General features: G+C 43.2%; 1 protein-coding gene across 2 annotated transcripts; it reads right to left on the bottom strand.

Annotated features, from left to right (window-relative positions):
* Window positions 1-1783: 1783 nt before the first annotated feature.
* LOC137298956 (tubulin delta chain-like) lies at window positions 1784-16180 on the bottom strand. 2 transcript variants are annotated; one of them, XM_067831351.1, is made up of 12 exons: window positions 15906-16169; window positions 15023-15118; window positions 14098-14150; window positions 13351-13429; window positions 12818-12876; window positions 8674-8815; window positions 7221-7376; window positions 6932-7027; window positions 6578-6650; window positions 5953-6097; window positions 4728-4888; window positions 1784-4576 (listed from the first exon to the last, which is right to left on the bottom strand). In XM_067831351.1, the coding sequence occupies exons 1-12, from the start codon at window positions 15998-16000 to the stop codon at window positions 4508-4510; spliced, it is 1224 nt and encodes a 407-aa protein (XP_067687452.1). In that variant the 5' UTR covers window positions 16001-16169; the 3' UTR covers window positions 1784-4507. The 2 variants fall into 2 exon arrangements, with proteins under 2 accessions (XP_067687452.1, XP_067687453.1); XM_067831352.1 differs by lacking the exon at window positions 6578-6650 and having other exon boundaries at window positions 5953-6092; window positions 15906-16180.
* Between the last annotated feature and the right edge of the window lie 6578 nt (window positions 16181-22758).

Genomic DNA, 22758 nt, shown 5'->3' with positions numbered 1-22758 from the left:
GTGATGCTGGCTCAAAAAGGACCCATCATAAGACGTTTCTACATAAAGTCTTCTAAGGGCAGCAACCCATTTGTAGACCATGTACCTTAACTTGGATCTGTAAATATTTTTGAACATAATTGTCCAAATCTAAGAAACGTTATCACTGGTTCGTAGGACATTCTACTGTGACTTGCTGAATACTAGGTGGGACATATTGTCTACACATAGGGAAATAAACTCGGAACGTAACATTACCTCCCAAGTGATTAAAAGAACTTAACAGATAGAAAAAAACTACCAATGTTTGCACAAAGTAAAAGGAAAAAAGGGATAATATATATAACTGACCTCCTTAATGGCGTTGGCAAGTTTCTACACCGCGAGTAGTTTGAAACCGCATATAATCTAAGAACTAATTGCTAAACTGTTGCGGAGTCACTAATGCAGTTAAAATCCCCTTTAAATGCAAACAAAGCAAATTAGAAAACAAAAATGTAAACCCAATGCAATCACGCATCTTCAGTCTTTTGACCAAAACACTGGTTGTCAAGTTTATTACCGGGCTTTTCTGCACACAAATAACAAATCGTAATCAACACTGTATGGAAGTGGAATGATGTATTAGGAAATAAAATTGGAACTGATATATATGACAAAACCTGATAAAATCAACGGGAACACTTTGAAAAGGATACGCAAAGATGACGGATTAAGGATGACTGACACTGCAACTTGTTGTGAAGTTGCAATAATCTAATCTGAAATTATTGTTGAAAAACAACCACTGGAATCCCTGTAATATTCATTTTGATGCCATCTTAAAAACTGGTGCAAGTGTTAAGCAAACCTCAATGTTTGTAAGTTGGTTGTTTGTTTTACGCCGCTCACAGCAACATTCCAGTTATATAGCGGCGGTCTGTAAATAATCGAGTCTGGGTCACACAATCAAGTAATGAACATAAACATGATCACTAATCTACGCAACATTGAACAGATGACAAGGGTCAACCATGTCAGCGAGTGACCACCTAATCCCGTTAGTCGCCTTTTATGACAAACACAGTTGCCTTTTGTGGCAGGACGGGGTTGCTGAAGACCAATCCTTACTCGGAACTTAACGGGCCATATTTGTCGGCTCCCTTTTCTTAGATGTTGTAGGCGCCAAGTTTTGTTTAGTAAAAGAAAATGTGATGGAAAGTTTTTTTGAAACAAAAGAGTTTTAGGACAAGTTCATACCCACCAACAAACACACACACCCTCGTCTATCATAACGATCTGAGATGAACGCACTTGACTGAACGGACACTAACTAACAGTAGGCTTTTCTTCGGGTTGATTCATCACATCATCAGATGAGGCAGTACGAGTCATTCAAGCCAGTAGGGTTAAGTTTCCAGATTTGGTCTCGCAGATCGCTCGCCAAACCTGCTGTAGCAGGAGAGTAAACGGTTGAACGCCATGTTTAGCAACACCTACTACACGAACGGGAGGATATTTCAGAAACTTGACAGCAGGCCACAGACAAGCACGTGAGTCGTTGGTTAGTTATTTGACCTTTTTGACATTATTTGTTCAGCTAAACGCCAAACTAGGCAATGTTAACTATGAACTTTAACTCCACAAGTTATTAATGTTGAAGGTCCTGATGGGACTTGGTCCCTTGTTAAAGATCCAGGTGAGAGGAGATGACAGGATAGGTTGGGTGATCCAGCTGCCGAAGAGACACCTTCCTGATGGACGTAGACAATTCTAGAGGACTGGATATAAAAATAAACTTCATAACCCAAACAAACGCTAAACATTTTAAGGGTGAGCAAAGTAACCAGTTTATTCAGACGTACTGTCAGTGATACTGATACATTTTTTAAAAATCTTCCTCTTTCATCTACGCGTACACACAACTTCCAACAGTACCTTAAAGTACCTTCGAAGTATAAAACACCCTTTTCCACCTTTATCTCCATTTAAGTAGTTGATATGCGAAAGTAGGAGATGTTTGTTACAATACCACCGGAATAACTACAGTTCCAGTGGTAGGGAGATAGGAAACGTGAAAGAATGGACTTTAATGACAAAGAGATTAGTGCAGGAATTAGCAATGCGGATTTTTTTCAAAGTCCAGAGCGACTTATTTGGAACAGACCATGACTTTATTGACAATTAGTGTGCGGTGATAGTGGTTTTAAATGTCCATTATGAAATAAGAATCAGCTTCATTTTGAACAAAAGCTGTTGTAAAACAATCCTGCTGAAACTATTAAGGATGTATGTACCATTTAGTCTCAGTCTAAGTAAACTTATCCTCAGTACTTTACGTTACCCTCCACTACTGAGACTCAGCGGTGGAGTGTAACGAATAACACTGAGACTGAGTTTACTAACACTGCACTTAGTCTCACTATCAGTATAAAGAGAAACGGGTAGGAGCGGTCCTCGCAAAGCAAGACGAGTACGGATGACGCAGACAATGGTTGGGGTCGGGCTATGGGAGAGATATCAACTAAGATATGATAATCCCATAGGCACTTACAGTAGGGAAGTACACGGCATGTCCTAACATATATGACTAAATCCAGTCCTGTCGATCTTGGGGTGAGTCATACCACCAATATATTTTTCAGAGATTTAATACGATGCTTTTCAATGAGTGTCATGCTCTTTTACACATCTTACCAAAACCGTAAAAGAAAGAAAGGACATGTGAGATGTCATTCAACAGATGATACATATTCAACACACATGAAAAGCACAAAACTTTTTAAAGATGACTTCCTCCAGTAGACAGTGCATGCATTTCAAGCCAGATTATCCTTCGTCCTTCGTCATACCTGGCTGAGCGACCTAATTGCCATCTATTGTTCTCAGCAGAGTCGTATTTTTTCTACCTTTTGCCTAATTTTACAGCCTAAAACCAGGTTTTTTTCCTATTTCCGACATTACCTATCCATGCAGTGAATGAAATGTTCAACTTCCATGCTGAGGTAACTGTCACAGTCCTGTCATCAGTAGGCTCTGATGAGACTAAATAGCTTTGTCTATGGTGTGGCTTTTAGATATCATATACTTTTGACACAATGGATTGCCCAAACGGTGGTGTTGCAATGAGACCTGAGTGTGACTGACCAAAACCAACCACACCAATAGGTTCAAATCAGTACCTGCCATCAATAAGGGAATTCTGTACACTCGCTGGGCGACGCATTTCACAGTTAACCGTTAAAGACCAGATATAGTAAGCTCGTCTGAAAGCAAGGCGGCCTTTCAAGGGTATTACCCTTACAGCTCACCATAGGCACCAAAGACTGTCATGGGCCAGGCAGCATCAGGGATGGGCTTTGCGCCTCAGATTTGGAGATGGCAGAAAACGCAGTTGCCGCCATACTGGTGAGCGGTATGCCAGAGTGGCAATTATTGACCATGATCAATATGGGATTGCAGTGTCATGGTGTGGGGTGGGGTTACACATTACAGGCAATCAGATCTGGTCATCGTTAATGGATCCTTGACTGGTCAGTGATATGTTCAAGAAATTTTGTGTCCTGTCATGGCTCCACTGACTAGAATATTTGGCAGGAATTTTGAATTTCAAGATGATAATGGCAGACCACATCACGCCAAAATTGTCACAGTTTATCTCCGACACTGGACTGGCCCTTTAAGTCCCCAAACCTGTCCCCAACTGAATATCTACAGGACAGTCTCAGTTGAATGGTGTATGCCAGGGACCCCGCCCACACCCGTCAACCTGGCCCAGTTTGGTACAGCTCTTCAGGAGGAATGGCGGGCAATACCACAGGCAACCAGTAATCAATCAATCAACAGCATACCATCAAGGTGTTGTGAATGTATTGCCCAAAATAGTGGACGCACCAGATATTGAGCTTCATGCCCAAATTAGATCAAGTGGACATTCAGAGCAATTTCACACTGTCATTTCATCTGTTCCTTTATTTTTTGTCAGTAGTATATATTCCCATCTCGAAAACACACAACAGACTCAAGATCTTGCAATGCTGCATGAACCCAGGCTGGGTACATTCTCAGGAAGCCCTCTTGCCCACCCCCAATCGTAACCATTCATTCCACATTAAGCAGATCCACTTCTCAAAGGAGCCATCCTCTTCCTCTTCCAACCACCTGATCTTTTGTGTACAGATCCACTTTCCATTGTGCCAACCCACTCCCAGTTTTGATCACTCATTCTCCATTGTGTCCACCATGTTCCAGTGTGCTCATCCACTCCCCACTGTAAACATCCCTTATTCAGAGTAACCACCCTCTCTCCAGTGTGACCATCCTGCTTTCCAGTGTGACCACCTTCTCTCTAGAGTGACCACACTTTCCCCAGAGTGACCACCCACATGTGGTCACCTGCTCCTCAGTGTAACCTCTGCTCCCCTTCCAACTCAGACACATACAGGAGTTATGTTTCATCGTCCACTCAAATGTTAGGTCAGAGAGTCCAGTCTAGAGATGCGGTATTTCAAGGTGTGAAAGGTGTGATGGTAGTGACTAGTATGTCCTGTCAGGACAAGGCTGCTTTGTACTCGGCTATGATTGATGATAAAGTATCAAATGCAGCTTCAAATGTTTCCTGAAAGTTAAAGGAAATTGTTTTTTAACAATACAACACTTCTCTCACGTATTATATGGATTCACCTACATATGTCAGATGCCCTACCTACATATGCACCCCCACACCCCCACATCCAACCCCCCCCCCCACACACCCACACCTGTCTCACCTGGTATATGCTGTACCGTTGATACCAGTGAAGGTAGGCTCCAGCTTCAAACATGACCTTCGACCTCTCTAGAACTGTCTCCAGATAGTCCACAACGGAACTATAGTTGGCAGCAATGGTGACTGAGGAAGAGTCTCGAGGTCCGAGGGTATTTCTCCTTGCTAAGACCAAAGCATGATACAATGATATAAATACTTCAAATCCATGCAGACTGCTTGAAAGACAATGGAAAGGTTGATTGATTAATTAATTGTCATACTTACTCCACAAGAATAACTTTGACTAATGGCTGCTCTGCACAGTGAACTGACACAACTGACCACAAAGGTCAATACCTTAATGCTTCAAGTTAATACCTGGAGCAAGCAGAGCTTCTACGACACAGTCTGTGGCTAGATTATCAGATCTGAAGTTGTGTGAACAATATTCAAACATTTCGGGTGACTCATAGATAAGTGTTCCCAAGGCACATGAGTGGGTGACTTCACAATGAACCAAGTGGCTTGAGGCAGCTCTTGAGGCAATGCTTGTGTCTGGTGTAATGGACTCTGTATTCAGTGTGTTACAGGGTATGCTGGTGGCATACTGGGTGTACTGTGTGTGGTGCAGGTGTAATAGGGGCATACTGGGTGTACTGTGTGTGGTGCAGGTGTAATAGGGGCATACTGGGTGTACTGTGTGTGGTGCAGGTGTAATATTGGCATACTGGGTGTACTGTGTGTGGTGCAGGTGTAATAGGGGCATACTGGGTGTACTGTGTGTGGTGCAGGTGTAATAGGGGCATACTGGGTGTACTGTGTGTGGTGCAGGTGTAATACGGGCATACTGGGAGTACTGTGTGTAATGCAGGTGTAATAAGGGCATACTGGGTGTACTGTGTGTAGTGCAGCTGTAATAGGGGCATACTGGGTGTACTGTGTGTAGTGCAGGTGTAATAGGGGCATACTGGGTGTACTGTGTGTGGTGCAGGTGTAATAGGGGCATACTGGGTGTACTGTGTGTAGTGCAGCTGTAATAGGGGCATACTGGGTGTACTGTGTGTAGTGCAGGTGTAATAGGGGCATACTGGGTGTACTGTGTGTGGTGCAGGTGTAATAGGGGCATACTGAGTGTACTGTGTAGTGCAGGTGTAATAGGGGCATACTGGGTGCAATGTGAACACACTGGTTGTCCTGGGAACAAACATGATGTACTCAGCATGTTTCATGATGCTTCTAAAACTCACCTGACCAGTAATCAACAGGCATGGGGTTCCAAGTAACACAGTTATAGGAGGACTTTATTTTATCCTCAACACCTCGCTTCATGGCTGCCAGGAAACTCTGTGCACTGTCACCTCGGCCCACCACCAGATTGGCAACACTCCTAAACTTACAACATTAGGAAAATAATCATCTGAATATTTATCTAAATATGGGGGACCTAACATAAAATGTAAACAGACAATTGTATGTCAATGAAAATTGAAGGACGTCTTACAGATGTGATTTAGGGGTGAAACGGTATAGCATGGTATTTTGCCTCCAGTTTGGTATACTGTAATGTAATTTAAAAATTTCTTTCTTTTTTTTCGTACTGCTTTTTATTTCGTCACAAAGGGACATTTTGTTTGTTCAAATTAACAAAGATTATGGTTATTTTTTCCATGTTATAAAACAAGGTAAGGTTTGCTTCTAGTATTTCCTGAACACTTAGTTCACACACATGGTTTCCAAATCACTTTGGATAAACTCAGAACTATTCAGTCGTAAAAATAACCTATGCAAAGACACTCAATAACTTGATACTATAGCCCATTACACTTGATTTACAAGACACATCCTGAAGCTCCAGTTTTGAGTGAAGGATACAGGCTTCCCCTGTTTGCTGTAGCGCTGGAGGGAGTGGAGGGTTTGTGTCACCAGTCCCTCCCAACCCACCTTGCTGCAAACAAAAGAATGCAGTTCACCAACGGGATGAACACTTCAATGTCCACAAACATTCTCCAGAAAACCAAGGGGATCAATGGTCCATATAATCAGTTACCTCGTGGAAAACAGGGACCACTGGCAACATAGGACCAGTTACCACTTGGAAACAGGAATCATTTTAAACACAGACACATTTAGAATTATGGGAATGCTTATCAGGGAGAAGCTCTACCTGTATTTTAATCCTGATTTCAAAATGTCTAAATTCTGGAGACAAGGACTTGTGCCACCTACCTTCTTGCGTTCTGTAACACATGTATAAACTTGAGTGATGGCACAGGACACAGCGTCCGCACCATATCCCAAGGTTCCATGCCAGTGCTGCAACCACTGACAATGAAATGAAACTGTCAAAAAATATATTCATAAGTCTTATTTCAAAATAAAATTCTGAATTTGCAGCACATCATTTCAAGAGTCTTGTGAACAAACATTATACATATATGCATATGATCTTACGTTTGATATGACACGAAGGGGACACATGAAGGTAATGAAATAAAGGGAGACATCTGTGTATCACCTGCTAGGGGTAAGCGACTCTGTTGGCAGGAACACCCCACACAGGTTGTTGGCAATGCTCTGATTCATAGCATTAAATGAAACACTTTTCTCGTTTCTCTTTTGAAGTTTCCGTAAAATCTCATCATTCTGCATGAGGATAACTCCATCTGAAAACCTGGAAACATATACAGGAGGGTGTTATAAAAGCAGCTCAAAGCTGGCATTATATACTGAGGAGAAAACATACAGGAGGGTGTTACAACAGCAGCTCACAGCTGGCATTATACACTGAGGAGATAACACATACAGGAGGGTGTTACAACAGCAGCTCACAGCTGGAATTATACACTGAGGAGATAACACATACAGGAGGGTGTTACAACAGCAGCTCACAGCTGGCATTATACACTGAGGAGATAACACATACAGGAGGGTGTTACAACAGCAGCTCACAGCTGGCATTATACACTGAGGAGATAACATATACAGGAGGGTGTTACAACAGCAGCTCACAGCTGGCATTATACACTGAGGAGATAACACATACAGGAGGGTGTTACAACAGCAGCTCACAGCTGGCATTATACACTGAGGAGATAACACATACAGGAGGGTGTTACAACAGCAGCTCACAGCTGGCATTATACACTGAGGAGATAACACATACAGGAGGGTGTTACAACAGCAGCTCACAGCTGGCATTATACACTGAGGAGACAACACATACAGGAGGGTGTTACAACAGCAGCTCACAGCTGGCATTATACACTGAGGAGATAACACATACAGGAGGGTGTTACAACAGCAGCTCACAGTTGGCATTATACACTGAGGAGATAACACATACAGGAGGGTGTTACAACAGCAGCTCACCGCTGGCATTATACACTGAGGAGATAACACATACAGGAGGGTGTTACAACAGCTGCCTTGACCATATCAAGGTTGGCATCATACACTGACGAGATGGGTTTAGGGCGGGAGTGATGGAGTTTAGTGTGACACCGCACTCAGCAAAATTCCAGCCATATGGCAGTGGTCTGTAAATAATCAAGTCAATCCAGTGATCAACAGCATGAAAACTGATCTGCACAATTGGGAACCGAGGACATGTGTAAACCAAGTCAGCAAGTATGAGCACCCCATCCTGTTAGTCATCTCTTAGACAAGCATAGTCGCCTTTCATGGCAAGCATGGGTTGCTGAGGGCCTACTGTACCCTGTACCTTCATGGGTCATACATGTTTCTGTGAAAGACTGAGTTGTTGGATTGAAGGCGAGGTGTGTTGTAGGTGGGAGCGTGTGTGGAGAGAGTTGTAGTGTTGTAGTGTACATGTATATATGGATGAGAGTGAGGACAGAGTTGTAGTGTTGTAGCATATGTGTGCAGATAGGAGAGTGAGGAGAGAGTTGTAATGTTGTAGTGTACAAGTGTATATAGAAGAGAGTGACAAGAGAGTTGTTGTAGCCTACCTGTGTAAATGGGAGAGAGTGAGGAGAGAGTTGTAGTGTTGTAGCGGACTCTCTCCACTGACACATGGAGCAATGGCACAGGACATCAAATAGTTCATCGGGTACTCGTCACGGATCATCTCAGAGAGCCTGGATCCCAGACCTTTAACACACAGGGTACAAGTTTTCAGATAGGCAGTGCAAAGTAAGTAATGACACCATATTAAAGAAGATACAGTCTAAGTAAACTTAGTCTCAGTGTATTTTGATACACTCCACCACTGAGTCTAACAAAACCTAGTAGAAGGTCGCATCAGGTAACCTTTGAGCAACCAATCAAACGCGAGACAGTTAAATAGATTTAACCAATCAGACAACGGCTATTATTCAGGGATCAACAACTTTCAAAATATTCAGGTCACTGACACAGATCTCTTCACAAACAAAAATCCACATATAACACACAATTATACCTGCAGTATATAGGTTTTGGAGTGTCGGTTGACATGGTTAGCATTAGCTAATATTTCCGCAAGATGACATCCTTGAATATTGCCAAAACCACTATTTTCAGCGACTGTTAACTGACCGTTGTCATGGTTGTACATACGCCATGTGCATCACCCGGAAGCGAGTGTACGCTCCATAGCATTCGGAATCGTTCGGGTACGAAAAGTTCAAAAGGTGCGTGCGAATGTGCACTTTCACGATTTGGTAAGCTGTGTTCTGATTGGTCAGTCTCAAAGGCTACCTGACGCAACCTCCCATAAGGTTTTGTTAGACTCAGTTGTAGAGTGTAATGAAAAGTACTGAGGCTAAGTTTACTGAGACTGAAGAAGATGTGATGTTCTATACCCTAGTTTCTGAGACATGACAGCTGTTATCATCTACAGATCTCAGCTATAGTAGCAGCAGTCAAGAGATTGATCATCACTTGGAGCTGTATGACATACAATACAGATCTATCAACAAACAATCAATATGTATCAAACTGTGTTCAAACGTCAATGTGCACACACTGACGTCACCTACCTGACCCTGTACCACCACTCAGACACTAACCCCATCACACACACTGACGTCACCTACCTGACCCTGTACCACCACTCAGACACCAACCCCATTACACACACTGACCTCACCTACCTGACCCTGTACCACCACTCAGACACTAACCCCATCACACACACTGACATCACCTACCTGACCCTGAACCAACACTCAGACACCACCCCCATCACACACACTGACGTCATCTACCTGACCCTGTACCACCACTGAGACACTAACCCCATCACACACACTGACGTCACCTACCTGACCCTGTACCACCACTCAGACACTAACCCCATCACACACACTGACGTCACCTACCTGACCCTGTACCACCACTGAGACACTAACCCCATCACACACACTGACGTCACCTACCTGACCCTGTACCACCATTCAGACACCACCCCCATCACACACACTGACGTCACCTACCTGACCCTGTACCACCACTCAGACACCACCCCCATCACACACACTGACGTCACCTACCTGACCCTGTACCACCACTCAGACACCACCCCCATCACACACACTGACGACACCTACCTGACCCTGTACCACCACTGAGACACTAACCCCATCACACACACTGACGTCACCTACCTGACCCTGTACCACCACTCAGACACTGACCCCATCACACACACTAACGTCACCTACCTGACCCTGTACCACCATTCAGACACCACCCCCATCACACACACTGACGTCACCTACCTGACCCTGTACCACCACTCAGACACTAACCCCATCACACACACTGACGTCACCTAAATGACCCTGTACCACCACTCAGACACCACCCCCATCACAAACACTGACGTCACCTACCTGACCCTGTACCACCACTCAGACACTAACCCCATCACACACACTGACGTCACCTACCTGACCCTGTACCACCACTCAGACACCACCCCCATCACACACACTGACGACACCTACCTGACCCAATACCACCACTCAGACACTAACAGCATCACACACACTGACGTCACCTACCTGACCCTGTACCACCATTCAGACACTAACCCCATCACACACACTGACGTCACGTAAATGACCCTGTACCACCACTCAGACACCACCCCCATCACACAGACGTCACCTACCTGACCCTGTACCACCACTCAGACACTAACCCCATCACACACACTGACGTCACCTATCTGACCCTGTACCACCACTCAGACACTAACCCCATCACACACACTGACGTCACCTACCTGACCCTGTACCACCATTCAGACACCACCCCCATCACACACACTGACGACACCTAAATGACCCTGTACCACCATTCAGACACTAACAGCCATCACACACACTGACGTCACCTAAATGACCCTGTACCACCATTCAGACACTAACCCCATCACACACACTGACGTCATCTACCTGACCCTGTACCACCATTCAGACACCACCCCCATCACACACACTGACGTCACCTACCCGACCCTGTACCACCACTCAGACACTAACCCCATCACACACACTGACGTCACCTACCTGACCCTGTACCACCACTCAGACACTAACCCCATCACACACACTGACGTCACCTACCTGACCCTGTACCACCACTCAGACACCACCCCCATCACACACACTGACGTCACCTACCTGACCCTGTACCACCACTGAGACACCACCCCCATCACACACACTGACGACACCTACCTGACCCTGCACCACCACTGAGACACCACCCCCATCACACACACTGACGTCACCTACCTGACCCTGTACCACCACTCAGACACTAACCCCATCACACACACTGACGTCACCTACCTGACCCTGTACCACCACTCAGACACTAACCCCATCACACACACTGACGTCACCTACCTGACCCTGTACCACCACTCAGACACCACCCCCATCACACACACTGACGACACCTACCTGACCCTGTACCACCACTCAGACACTAACAGCATCACACACACTGACGTCACCTACCTGACCCTGTACCACCATTCAGACACTAACCCCATCACACACACTGACGTCACCTAAATGACCCTGTACCACCACTCAGACACCACCCCCATCACACACACTGACGTCACCTACCTGACCCTGTACCACCACTGAGACACTAACCCCATCACACACACTGACGTCACCTATCTGACCCTGTACCACCACTGAGACACTAACCCCATCACACACACTGACGTCACCTACCTGACCCTGTACCACCACTCAGACACCACCCCCATCACACACACTGACGACACCTACCTGACCCTGTACCACCATTCAGACACTAACAGCCATCACACACACTGACGTCACCTACCTGACCCTGTACCACCATTCAGACACTAACCCCATCACACACACTGACGTCATCTACCTGACCCTGTACCACCATTCAGACACTAACCCCATCACAAACACTGACGTCACCTACCTGACCCTGTACCACCATTCAGACACTAACCCCATCACACACACTGACGTCACCTAAATGACCCTGCACCACCACTGAGACACCACCCCCATCACACACACTGACGTCACCTACCTGACCCTGTACCACCACTGAGACACTAACCCCATCACACACACTGACGTCACCTATCTGACCCTGTACCACCACTGAGACACTAACCCCATCACACACACTGACGTCACCTACCTGACCCTGTACCACCACTCAGACACCACCCCCATCACACACACTGACGTCATCTACCTGACCCTGTACCACCATTCAGACACCACCCCCATCACACACACTGACGTCACCTACCTGACCCTGTACCACCATTCAGACACTAACCCCATCACACACACTGACGTCACCTACCTGACCCTGTACCACCACTCAGGCACTAACCCCATCACACACACTGACGTCACCTACCTGACCCTGTACCACCATTCAGGCACTAACCCCATCACACACACTGACGTCACCTACCTGACCCTGTACCACCACTCAGACACTGACCCCATCACACACACTGACGTCACCTACCTGACCCTGTACCACCATTCAGGCACTAACCCCATCACACACACTGACGTCACCTACATGACCCTGTACCACCACTCAGACACCACCCCCATCACACACACTGACGTCACCTACCTGACCCTGTACCACCACTGAGACTGTGCATCAACACTACCCCCATGTAATGGTCACACCTGTGGACAAAGAGTCACAGTCTATTTCAGAGCCATTACATCTCTTAATGGAAAACACCTGAAGAGGAGGTTATAATGAATAATCTACGGAAGAAGTATGGACCAGCATAAGACAGAAATGATGCAATGTGTTCAATCTACATCTGCACAGGGCTCCAGAGAAGATGCGTAAAATATGCATGGATAATTCAGATATACACATAAAAAGTCATTTGAATGTGTGAAACATATGCATAACTTTCTCAAAATATGAGTCTGACCTTGTTTCCATGCATGGACCAAACCTGTGAGAATGCTGTTTCAGTCCAACACATCCCATCTTAATTATTATCTCGAAAAGTATTGACTGTCTGTATCGAAGCAAAGATTATCGAGTTTTCACAAAAGATCTTTAAATATTTCTAATCCACGTTTGGGACACAATTTGTTTAAAGCTAGCCAGCTGCAGCTTCCTGCCATGAGCTGACCATCTACCTTTCCACTTCTTTCCTGAGACACTCCATGGCATCATCAGTGAGATGGTCATCACCTGCAGACTGAACCCCCTTGTATCCTAAACAAAAGAAGAGAGATGCCTTATGTGGCAGTCCATATACTGACATTTGATCTGGTAATTGCTAAAGGAATATCAAGTTTTCACTGTGTTCTGCAACAACCAAACTAACTCAGTTATCTGCCTTGGTATACTGAAGATTATTCTGTAAGCTCAGTTGTCATGGTTGATACTGGAACAGACTGTTTGGCTCAACATGTTTAAGAGGTAACGGTTTCAAGACAGCTGATTGGAAATATATAAGCAGATAAAGGGGTCTGATTTGAGGCCCTCTACCACCTGCTTCCATTCAGTGTACTTGCCCAGCAAAGATGGTGAGTGAGTGACTATTATTTTACACTGCTTTAGTAATATTCCAACAATATAATGACAGGTTACAACAAGAGGGATCCACTCATTGTACCCATGGGGGGGTATCAAACCTGTGTTCTCGATTTGAGGAACGAACGATTTAACCATGGATTGTCTGTTTCCTGGATTCAAGTAAACACATCTCACTGACAATATTCCATGGAGACAAATTTAGAATATTCATGAGTTGACAGATGCATGTCTTTCTGCCTGTTACATCTTGTTGCTGCTGACAGTCCAGTCAAAGGACAAGCAGGTCACAACATAAACTCACTAAGATATTTATCAAACAATACACTCTGCCATTGCCGCCTTACCAAGGGCCCAGTTGGATCCTCTTCCTCGCTTCCCAGCACACACATTCTTCTCCCTACAAAAAAACATCAAGTGTTTTGGACAGCTTGTCCGACCAGCATATACAGAGGTACAGGACTGAGCAATGACATCTGACACTATGGACACTCATGTCATGTGTTAATGTTGAGACAACATGCAGAGGGTTCTAATTTGAAAAAATGAATTTATGTCTATAACTTAATATTTTAGTAGACATGATATTAACTCCAGAAAAGAAATGAGACTAACAATACTAGTCTCAAAATCCAACATCATTTCACCTGGCCAGATTCCTTTTCCTGTTGCTATTTGTACACAGTGAATGGTTAAGGGTGTGAGTGACTAGTTTAGTTTTCACTCTTAGCAATATTCGGGCAATATCATGGCAGAGACACTACAAATGAGTTCACACATGTGCATGTATGCTTTAACCACTTGGATACCCTACTGCCATGTACATGTATCTCTATATATAGAGAGAAGGCTCTATGACAGTTGAAGCCATGATAATTTCCATATTCTAACAATTAAAGCACAAGCCAGTCCTATCTCAAAATCCGAAAACTGTCAGCTTGTCCCTGGATCAAATAAATCATTAAATGCACCTGTCCATATTACAGACCCCAAATTTGTGTTTTGTCACAAAGTTTGACGACTGGATGAAAACAGAAAACCGTCTCTTTCCAGTAGCCAGTGTGACCTGCCATGTCTTTATAGAAGACCTTGTTAGCCAGAACCCCCATCTTAGAATGTATTTGGAAACATTTTAGTATCTCTTTAGTTAATTTAGTAAATTTAACTGACATTTGCTTCAGATTTGACTCTTTTTTTGAGGCTAAATACTGCTGTAAACAGATCTACATAAATGTGTGATTTGAGAAAAATAATTTACTTGTCTGTGTTTACCTCACTTTCAATGACCTTGTCAAACTCCAGATGACCTTAGGTTCACTGTCGACATGTATAGAGCGCTGAATGCCTTTGTGATCCACGAAGGAGTGACTGCAGTTTAAGAGAAAACATAAACCTTCTCAATACACATTCATACACTACAATACTGTGTTGGCCATGCTGCAGTATTTCAGCTTTTGGGCAGCAGAAAGTAACTACATGTAATCGAGTTTGGACCAGACAATTCACAACTGACATGTTGATCATCAGTCACCTCAACGATTACAATAGAATTACATAGAAAGCTGCGATTCCATATAAATTGCAGCCTTAGGTTCACATAGAATATGTTACCACTGAATCTGGTTCAGCTAGCTAAATGTCACTGAATCATGGAAAGTATACACTGCAAAATGGCAGTGTTAGTTTGTTGTCTAACGCTGCACTCAGCAATATTCCAGCTATAGCGGGAGTAGTGCACTTTACCAGACGCACCTTTTTTGGATGGATATACTTGCACCAAAGTGAAGTCAACCCTAACCTCTACTCACTAACCTTAAGGATCTAGAAGGGGGTGCCCAAGGGCTAAGGATCTAGAAGGGGGTGCCCAAGGGCTAAGGATACAGCATCGCGTTCATTAGCAAGTCCTCTGCAGTCCCCGGGTAGCACGCCCAGTAAACTGCACTCTAGCGGCTATGGTGACAGTCTTTAATTGTAAACAGATACCATTTAATAGAATTATATTACATGACCTCTGTTTTGTAAACAATGGATATGTGTCAAAACTACCGGGTAACAGAACTACACAAAGCCTGACACCAGATCTACACCATTCCGCTTGAGCTGGTCCTAGTAAACTTCACTTCTGCGTTGGTCATTAAAAATGTCATTTCAATACCTGTCAAGGACAGTGTGGTCTTTGATCACCGTTTTCCAGAATGCATGGCCAGTCTGATTTCCACACTGACCAACGTGCAAAAACACCGTTGACATTTTACACTCTTAGTCTCTTCACATACTCCAAGTTCACACAAATAATGCTGTTCATGCAGGTATTGCCGTGTCAATACAACATGGGTTAACATTCATGCTAGGTGAAGATATTTCTTGAGACAACAAGAAATACTTAGTTGACATCTCGTGATCGAATTTTGTGGAACCTAGGGAGGAATTATCATAAAATTCTGATATAATTTAATTCGATAACTTGTTAGTCAAACATGACACAAAATAACCTTCTCTTTAGATTAAGTACCTAGTATTAATAATTTATCTTATATTCTCCCAACACATGGGACAATCTATATAAGAGACACTGCAATGTTTTTAATCACTATTTCTGTACATGGAGTGGTCCCTAGTCCTAAACTTCGCGCAGCGATAGTAGAACTCGCTTATGCGTAAGAGAGAAAAACACAGCGTTAGGAGTCTCAATACATAACCTAGACTGGTTCCCCAGCCCTATTCCGCGCTGCGCTATCGCTGCACTTTGTGTAGCCAGCTTGCTGCATAACCCTCCTGGCAAGCGTTGTCTTGAGTGGAGTAGTTTTGAGTCGAGTTTCAGTTTATTTTAAAGAAATATAACGACGTTTCCACTTACCCAAAACCAGTGGACAAAATGCAGCAATACATGCACTGAGATGTATTTTATTCAAGGATAGGTAAGGCCCATATAAGGCCTATTATCCTTTGAAACATGGCTCCAGCTGGTCCGTCAGTCCATCCATCCTTTAGTCAGGAAAACGTAGACTGCCATAAGGGGAGAGACCTGGTATCTTCCCACAACACAGACCAGTTCACTCGCTGGAAGGCGACATTTTGGGCGTGTAGAAACATGGGCTTCCACAACAATTCGCTCGGTTCTTCATACAAGAACCTTAATGCAAGAGGCATGTGACAACCACAAGACGTTCATTTTCAATTTATCCATACACATGTATTTATTAAACATTTCTTAATTCTAATAATAACTTCCTTCTTAATCATTAACATACTAGTGTATGTTTGAAACGTGTACAAAGTATCATCTAACGTGCTAATAATCATCGTATAATTTCATGATACATTTCACTTGTATTTACAATGTTCATTTCCACTGTCTTTCTTCATCATTGTGAAATGTACAAAGTATCAGCTAACATGCTAATTCAGTTTAAGAACATGGCAATCATGTGACAATAATTATGACATAGTATTCATAAAATATTGTTTATACTACAAACAAAAAGTATGGGTACACCCGAAGAGTTGATAGTATACACTTAAATGTGATTTGGTCATTTATACTTCTAAGGTGAATGCAACTTTTTGTGTGATGAATGGGGACTTTAACCTAACTTTAGAGCTTGAAGTGAAACAACTCATTCAATATTCGTTGAGTTTGAGTGAAATGAAATTTTGTCCAAACTTTTAGATTCAAACGCCCAAACACAGCATGGTGCATGCAGATGACAGACTTCCTTAGCAGCTTGTGGAAACGTGTCCTTCAAAAAATCTATAGACAGTATTAAAACCTCACAATTTCTTCTACATGCCACAGCACAAACCGTTAATCTCCCACGTCATAAGCAGGGTCATTTTATGGTTACAAGATGGTGAATAAATAACAAGTGTTGTTCACTGTCCCACAAGTATCCCCCTCTCTCCTTCAGAGAGCGAGGGACAGATTCGGCAAAAACTATTCCCGAAATCGGTGTCAGCATGGATGACCCAACAACTGTGTTACCTAACAAATTAAGTCACCACCCGTACGCTAATCCCCCGTGAATCCCATGTAAGCCCTAACATAAACATTACTGTAACAACACTAACCATCAAAGAGTACCGTGTTTCACCTGCGTGCGAATAACTAAAACTAAAAAGTCGCCTTCCTACGAAGACACCGACAGACCTTTCAAAAGACTCACCCCTTTAAATAACACATTTGGGTAGTAGGATTTATGAATATAAAATTCAATGCAGGTAAATATTTCTTCCTGAGTTCATCATAGATTGCCAGTCGGGTATAAACCTGTCTACAGCTAGAGTACGAACATCTTCAACAAAGAAGTTACAATCGTCCACTGTTTGAGAACTCCACACAAAGCCGAATCCATGGATGAAGCCGAAGTATTTTTGCTGATTTCGTTTAGGTGATAAACCATGTTATAGGCTGTCTTTAGTAGGCGATGAGCAGAATCGTTGACTCTGAACAGAATGGATGTACAGTGAATTACGTTGAATTAAGAAGGGACATGAACTGGATATAAATATGTATCATATGTGATCATATACTACTACTACTACTACTACTACTACTACTACTACTACTAGTAGTAGTAGTAGTAGTAGTAGTAGTAGTAGTAGTAGACGACAAAATCCGTGTTGCTCCTACAAGAGCAGACAACGATGCTATGTGGGAGAAAGCAATAGAATGGACTACACCTGTTTGGGGTTTCTGAGCATGTCCATTATTTCAGGTAGATGTACACTCCGCTACAGACCGGTGTAAAGCCAGGCCCACTACGTTGCAATACAAAGAATCCCGATGCAAAAACAGTACTGTCTGCGAGTAGAAGACCAACCCAGCTACATCCAAATGGAGCAGATCCAACTATTCTATTGTCTCCTTGCAAGACAGTAGAGTGGGAATGGGGGCACAGCCAAATGTCGCACCATAGGCAAGGCATCTTCCTAGTTCCAACTACAGGAAGTACCAGAGATTGCAAAAGACAGAGAAGTATACACCGGATCCGCTAGGGATCGGGAAAAGATTGCAAGGAATAGAAAAAGCAGTATGTGTGGAAGATACAACAGAAGCATGGGCTATCCTAGAAGGCAGAAAGACAGCACGGCAGGAAGAACAAGAGCAGCGTTGAGAAAGAGAACTGGGGCGCTTAGGAGAAATAGTATGGGAGAAACAGGAATACACAGATCAGAAGAAGCTCGCAAAGAAGTAGAAAGTGCTCTAGGAAGCAAACACACACACACACACACACACACACACACACACACACACAATAGCAGACGGTCGTAAATACAGCATGGTCTTTTCTAGGATATCCACAAACATCTCGAAGCACAAACATCCAGCAGAGTGGTCTTGCTTCAAAAAGGCACAGAAATGCCGGCAGTAGTTTGGTCAAACAAAAGAGTGGAGCATGTGTTGGAAGAGAACCACGACTTCATGGAGATGACTACAGACAAATACGGCAAATAACGTGCTGGATACCAAGAGGTTTGGCAACGAAGAAGAACTTTCCAGAAAGATGGAAGAGCCATACCCTGGAATCCTTTAGCTGGGAAGCAAAAAAACAAAACAAAAAACCCACACACACAAAACGATAACAAAAACAGAAAACAGAAAAAGAAATCAAACAAACAACCCCCCCCAAAAAAAAACAAAACAAAAACAAAACAAAACAAACAAACAAAACAAACAAACCAAACAAACAAAAACACACACACAAAAAAACAAAACAAAAACAAACAAACAAACAAAACAAAAAAGCAAACAAAAAAAACCTGTCTTGCTGTATCTTCACTGAAGTGGTCTAGTATACGGGCTGGTTGGTTTATTGGACCTTCCCGGGCCAGTTCACGTAGCTTTTCATCCACAGACGAATACTCCATGGGGTTCCCGTTTCAGTATGCAGCTTCGGTTTTGTCGAATGCCTCGAATGAGAAGCGATGCGGATTTCCTCTGTTGCATACACATATTTAAGATCTAAATTTACCAAACCTCTGTAGATACATAAGGATTTAAACTCAGAGATTTGTTACATGTATCCAACATGCATGCACGTGCCACGTTCCGTGACGTCAGTGGTTTCGTCCTTGAGACGTGCAATACATTGTTGCACGTGCATTCCTGGAAAGAGTAAAAGAGCAAATGAATGCCTCACAATACTGTCACTTTGGAAAGCTTAACCCCTGGCCTTGCGATCGTTCAAAAAATCAAACGACTATTGAAACGCGTAACATGCCAAGGCTAACAACTGCACAACGTCATGAGGCCGTTGCGATGGTCCGTGGATGAATGTCTCAACGACAAGTGGCTGCACATTTCCACTGCCGCCGGAAGACCATTTCTGCACTGGTGAGACGCTACCAGAACACAGATGGCGTGGTCGATTCTGCACGTTCTGGACGTCCACGTGTAACAACGCCAAGACAGGACAGAGGGATAAAGGTGACCCATCTTCACCACAGGTTCCAGACTGCAGTGATGACAGCCCGGACAATCCCTGGACTTCGTCGTATTCACCGCAACCCAGTTAGACAACACTTACGTCATCACGTGATCACTAATGTCGCATAGGCCGAATCCGTGTGCCTCTTTCCATATAGCTTGTCTCTAATGGAACATGCAACCCTTGATCTGGCATTGAAACTCTGGGCGACGACCTTTAATCAATACCTGCTGGCAAACTGGGGACACCCTGGCTTCGAGCCAAAATTCCCCTTGTTTTTGTTAATTATGCCAAAAATCCAGGATTCAGGCATTACGCCAAAATCAAGTACTAAATGGAAACACAGGGGCTTGTATTGCTGAAAATAATCCGTCCTGGGTCCAACAAGTGTGCACTGATATCCATATGCATTTATAGATGGAAAGGGAGGTAACGCGCACAAAGTTGTCAAACACCCCACTCTCGATTATGGGCGAATTCTGGGTGAAACATTGTGGACTATATACCCGTGATTCTTACTGAAATAAAACCAGATAAATTTCCTTTCGAATAATTCCGACGTTATCAAAATCGGTGTTCTATGTACCGAGTAACTTTGCTTGGAATTCGGGAAAAGACAACTTTTTCATTTGTACGCCAAAAACCTGCCTACGAAAATCATCGCCTGTAGGAGGAGAAATACTATGTATTTCACTTAAAAACACCCGATCGGTGAAAACATAACCTCTTTTCGTAATCGCTAGATATTCCGCTTTCCTTCTACAACTTCTTAAATGAAACACGTTATTCTTTTACCTGCAATACACGACTTTATTGGGAAATTAGCGGTATCGAGTCCACCATGTTTGTCCTTCACCCTAGTCCCATTCGTACTAGAACCTGTACTTTACTGAGAAAGTGTAATCCCAAATATGACATATGATGATGGAACTGGAGGTGTTGTAAGCTGGATGTTCTGTAACAATCCACACTGTCAAGAACCTCATCACCACCTACAGGAACACCATCCACAACCATGTCCCAGATCCTACAAAACTTAAATCAGATGCCATCCTTGGCAGTTTTAGAGAAATACTCAAAGTGGATCACAGACCAGTACTGCGTATCTTCCAAGAGGAAGTCAATATAGCAAAATAGGGAAATATCTGTTCAATTTCCTAACATATGCCTCCTATAAACATCCATCCCAGTAATGATGCATGTTTGTAACAAGGGGATAGTGCTGATGTTGCCTAATGATATTTCATAATACAGTTGATGAGATTGTTGACCAGATTAATGATGATGATAATATACCAAAAAGTAGTGGATAGTTTTATCATTGGATATCATTGGATATCACTGGATATCATTGGATATCATTGGATATACAAGACTGATAGAACACAAATGATGAAGCCATGGAGGAAGCCTATGATGAAGAAAACATCAGGGGGAAATGTGACAGTTTATTTCATTCCTTTGAAAATGTTTCATCTGTGTGGATATATATTGCTTCTTCTCATATCCACTGGCAAGTGCTAATGGTATGCTCTCAAAATGGAATATCTTCTGCTTTTTCAAATGGTACACACACACACACACACACACACACACACACACACACACACACACACACACACACACACACACACACACACACACACACACACACACACACACACACACACACACACACACGCACGCACACACTTATATTGAAATGTTTGAATGAATGAAGTCACAGTGTCAATTTTATGAGTAGCTTAATTACTCCGGGCCATATTACATAGGGAACAAACTTGCCCTGCACGCTCATCTAATCTCTAATCTCAGGTAATCCCCTGCTGGTTGCTGGCAAAACGTGGGTATACCACTTTACACACAGAGGTAACATAGATGACTTAATGTACTCATTCACCATATTATCTAACCCACAAGCTTTGTTGCTTTTCAGACAATTTACAGCAGAAAAATTTCCTTGTCGATAATCACTGAAAGAAATATCACAATCAACCTCGCAGTCTGGTCCTGCGTTCAGTTTTAACAAATGATTGAATAGCTTCGGCTTGGCTTTCAGAGCGATTATCAAAAGACTTTAAAATTTTCCAGAAACATTCTTGGTCGTTGTACTGTGACTTTCGTAATATTTCAGAACAGGCAGGTTTATAGGTATTAAACGAAATACATGTGTACCCCACGTTTGACCCCTGTTACACTCCACGCCTGTCCTTGACTATACTCCACGCCAGTCCCTGATTATAAGACACGCCCGTCCTTGACTTCAACTTCAACTTCTTTATTCACATAAAAACCACCATTGGTGGTACAAGAGCAAAAACTATACAATATTAACAATATAGATATAAACCATGATGGTGAGTCATTTACGTAACAATTCATACAAGTGAGACATAAAAGTGATAAACCTTTGGTAAATTTAACGTTGGCAGGCTACATAACCTTGCTAAGAGATGATAAATTGGCCTAACTGTGATATTTTGAGGGATGAATGATTTTCTGTAAGAACTAAGTGACATACATTTAAAAAGATAATGGAATTCGTCCCCAACTAAGTTGCATTTGCATAATCTACATATT

This window comes from Haliotis asinina, chromosome 10 (genome assembly GCF_037392515.1).
Source record: "Haliotis asinina isolate JCU_RB_2024 chromosome 10, JCU_Hal_asi_v2, whole genome shotgun sequence".
Classification (NCBI taxonomy): domain Eukaryota; kingdom Metazoa; phylum Mollusca; class Gastropoda; order Lepetellida; family Haliotidae; genus Haliotis; species Haliotis asinina.
The sequence above is the reverse complement of the archived record's forward strand: the minus strand, read 5'-3'. Positions and strand labels throughout refer to the sequence as shown.

Bases quoted from the DNA above. Each gene is read 5' to 3' on its own strand.
- LOC137298956 (XM_067831351.1), bottom strand. From the start codon at position 16,000: ATGTCAACGGTGTTTTTGCACGTTGGTCAGTGTGGAAATCAGACTGGC. The intron at 13,430-14,097 runs GTAAGGCGGCAA...TCTTTTGTTTAG, and splicing joins AGGATCCAACTGGGCCCTTG to GATACAAGGGGGTTCAGTCT. The intron at 4,889-5,952 runs GTGAGTTTTAGA...CTTTGGTCTTAG, and splicing joins GCCTGTTGATTACTGGTCAG to CAAGGAGAAATACCCTCGGA.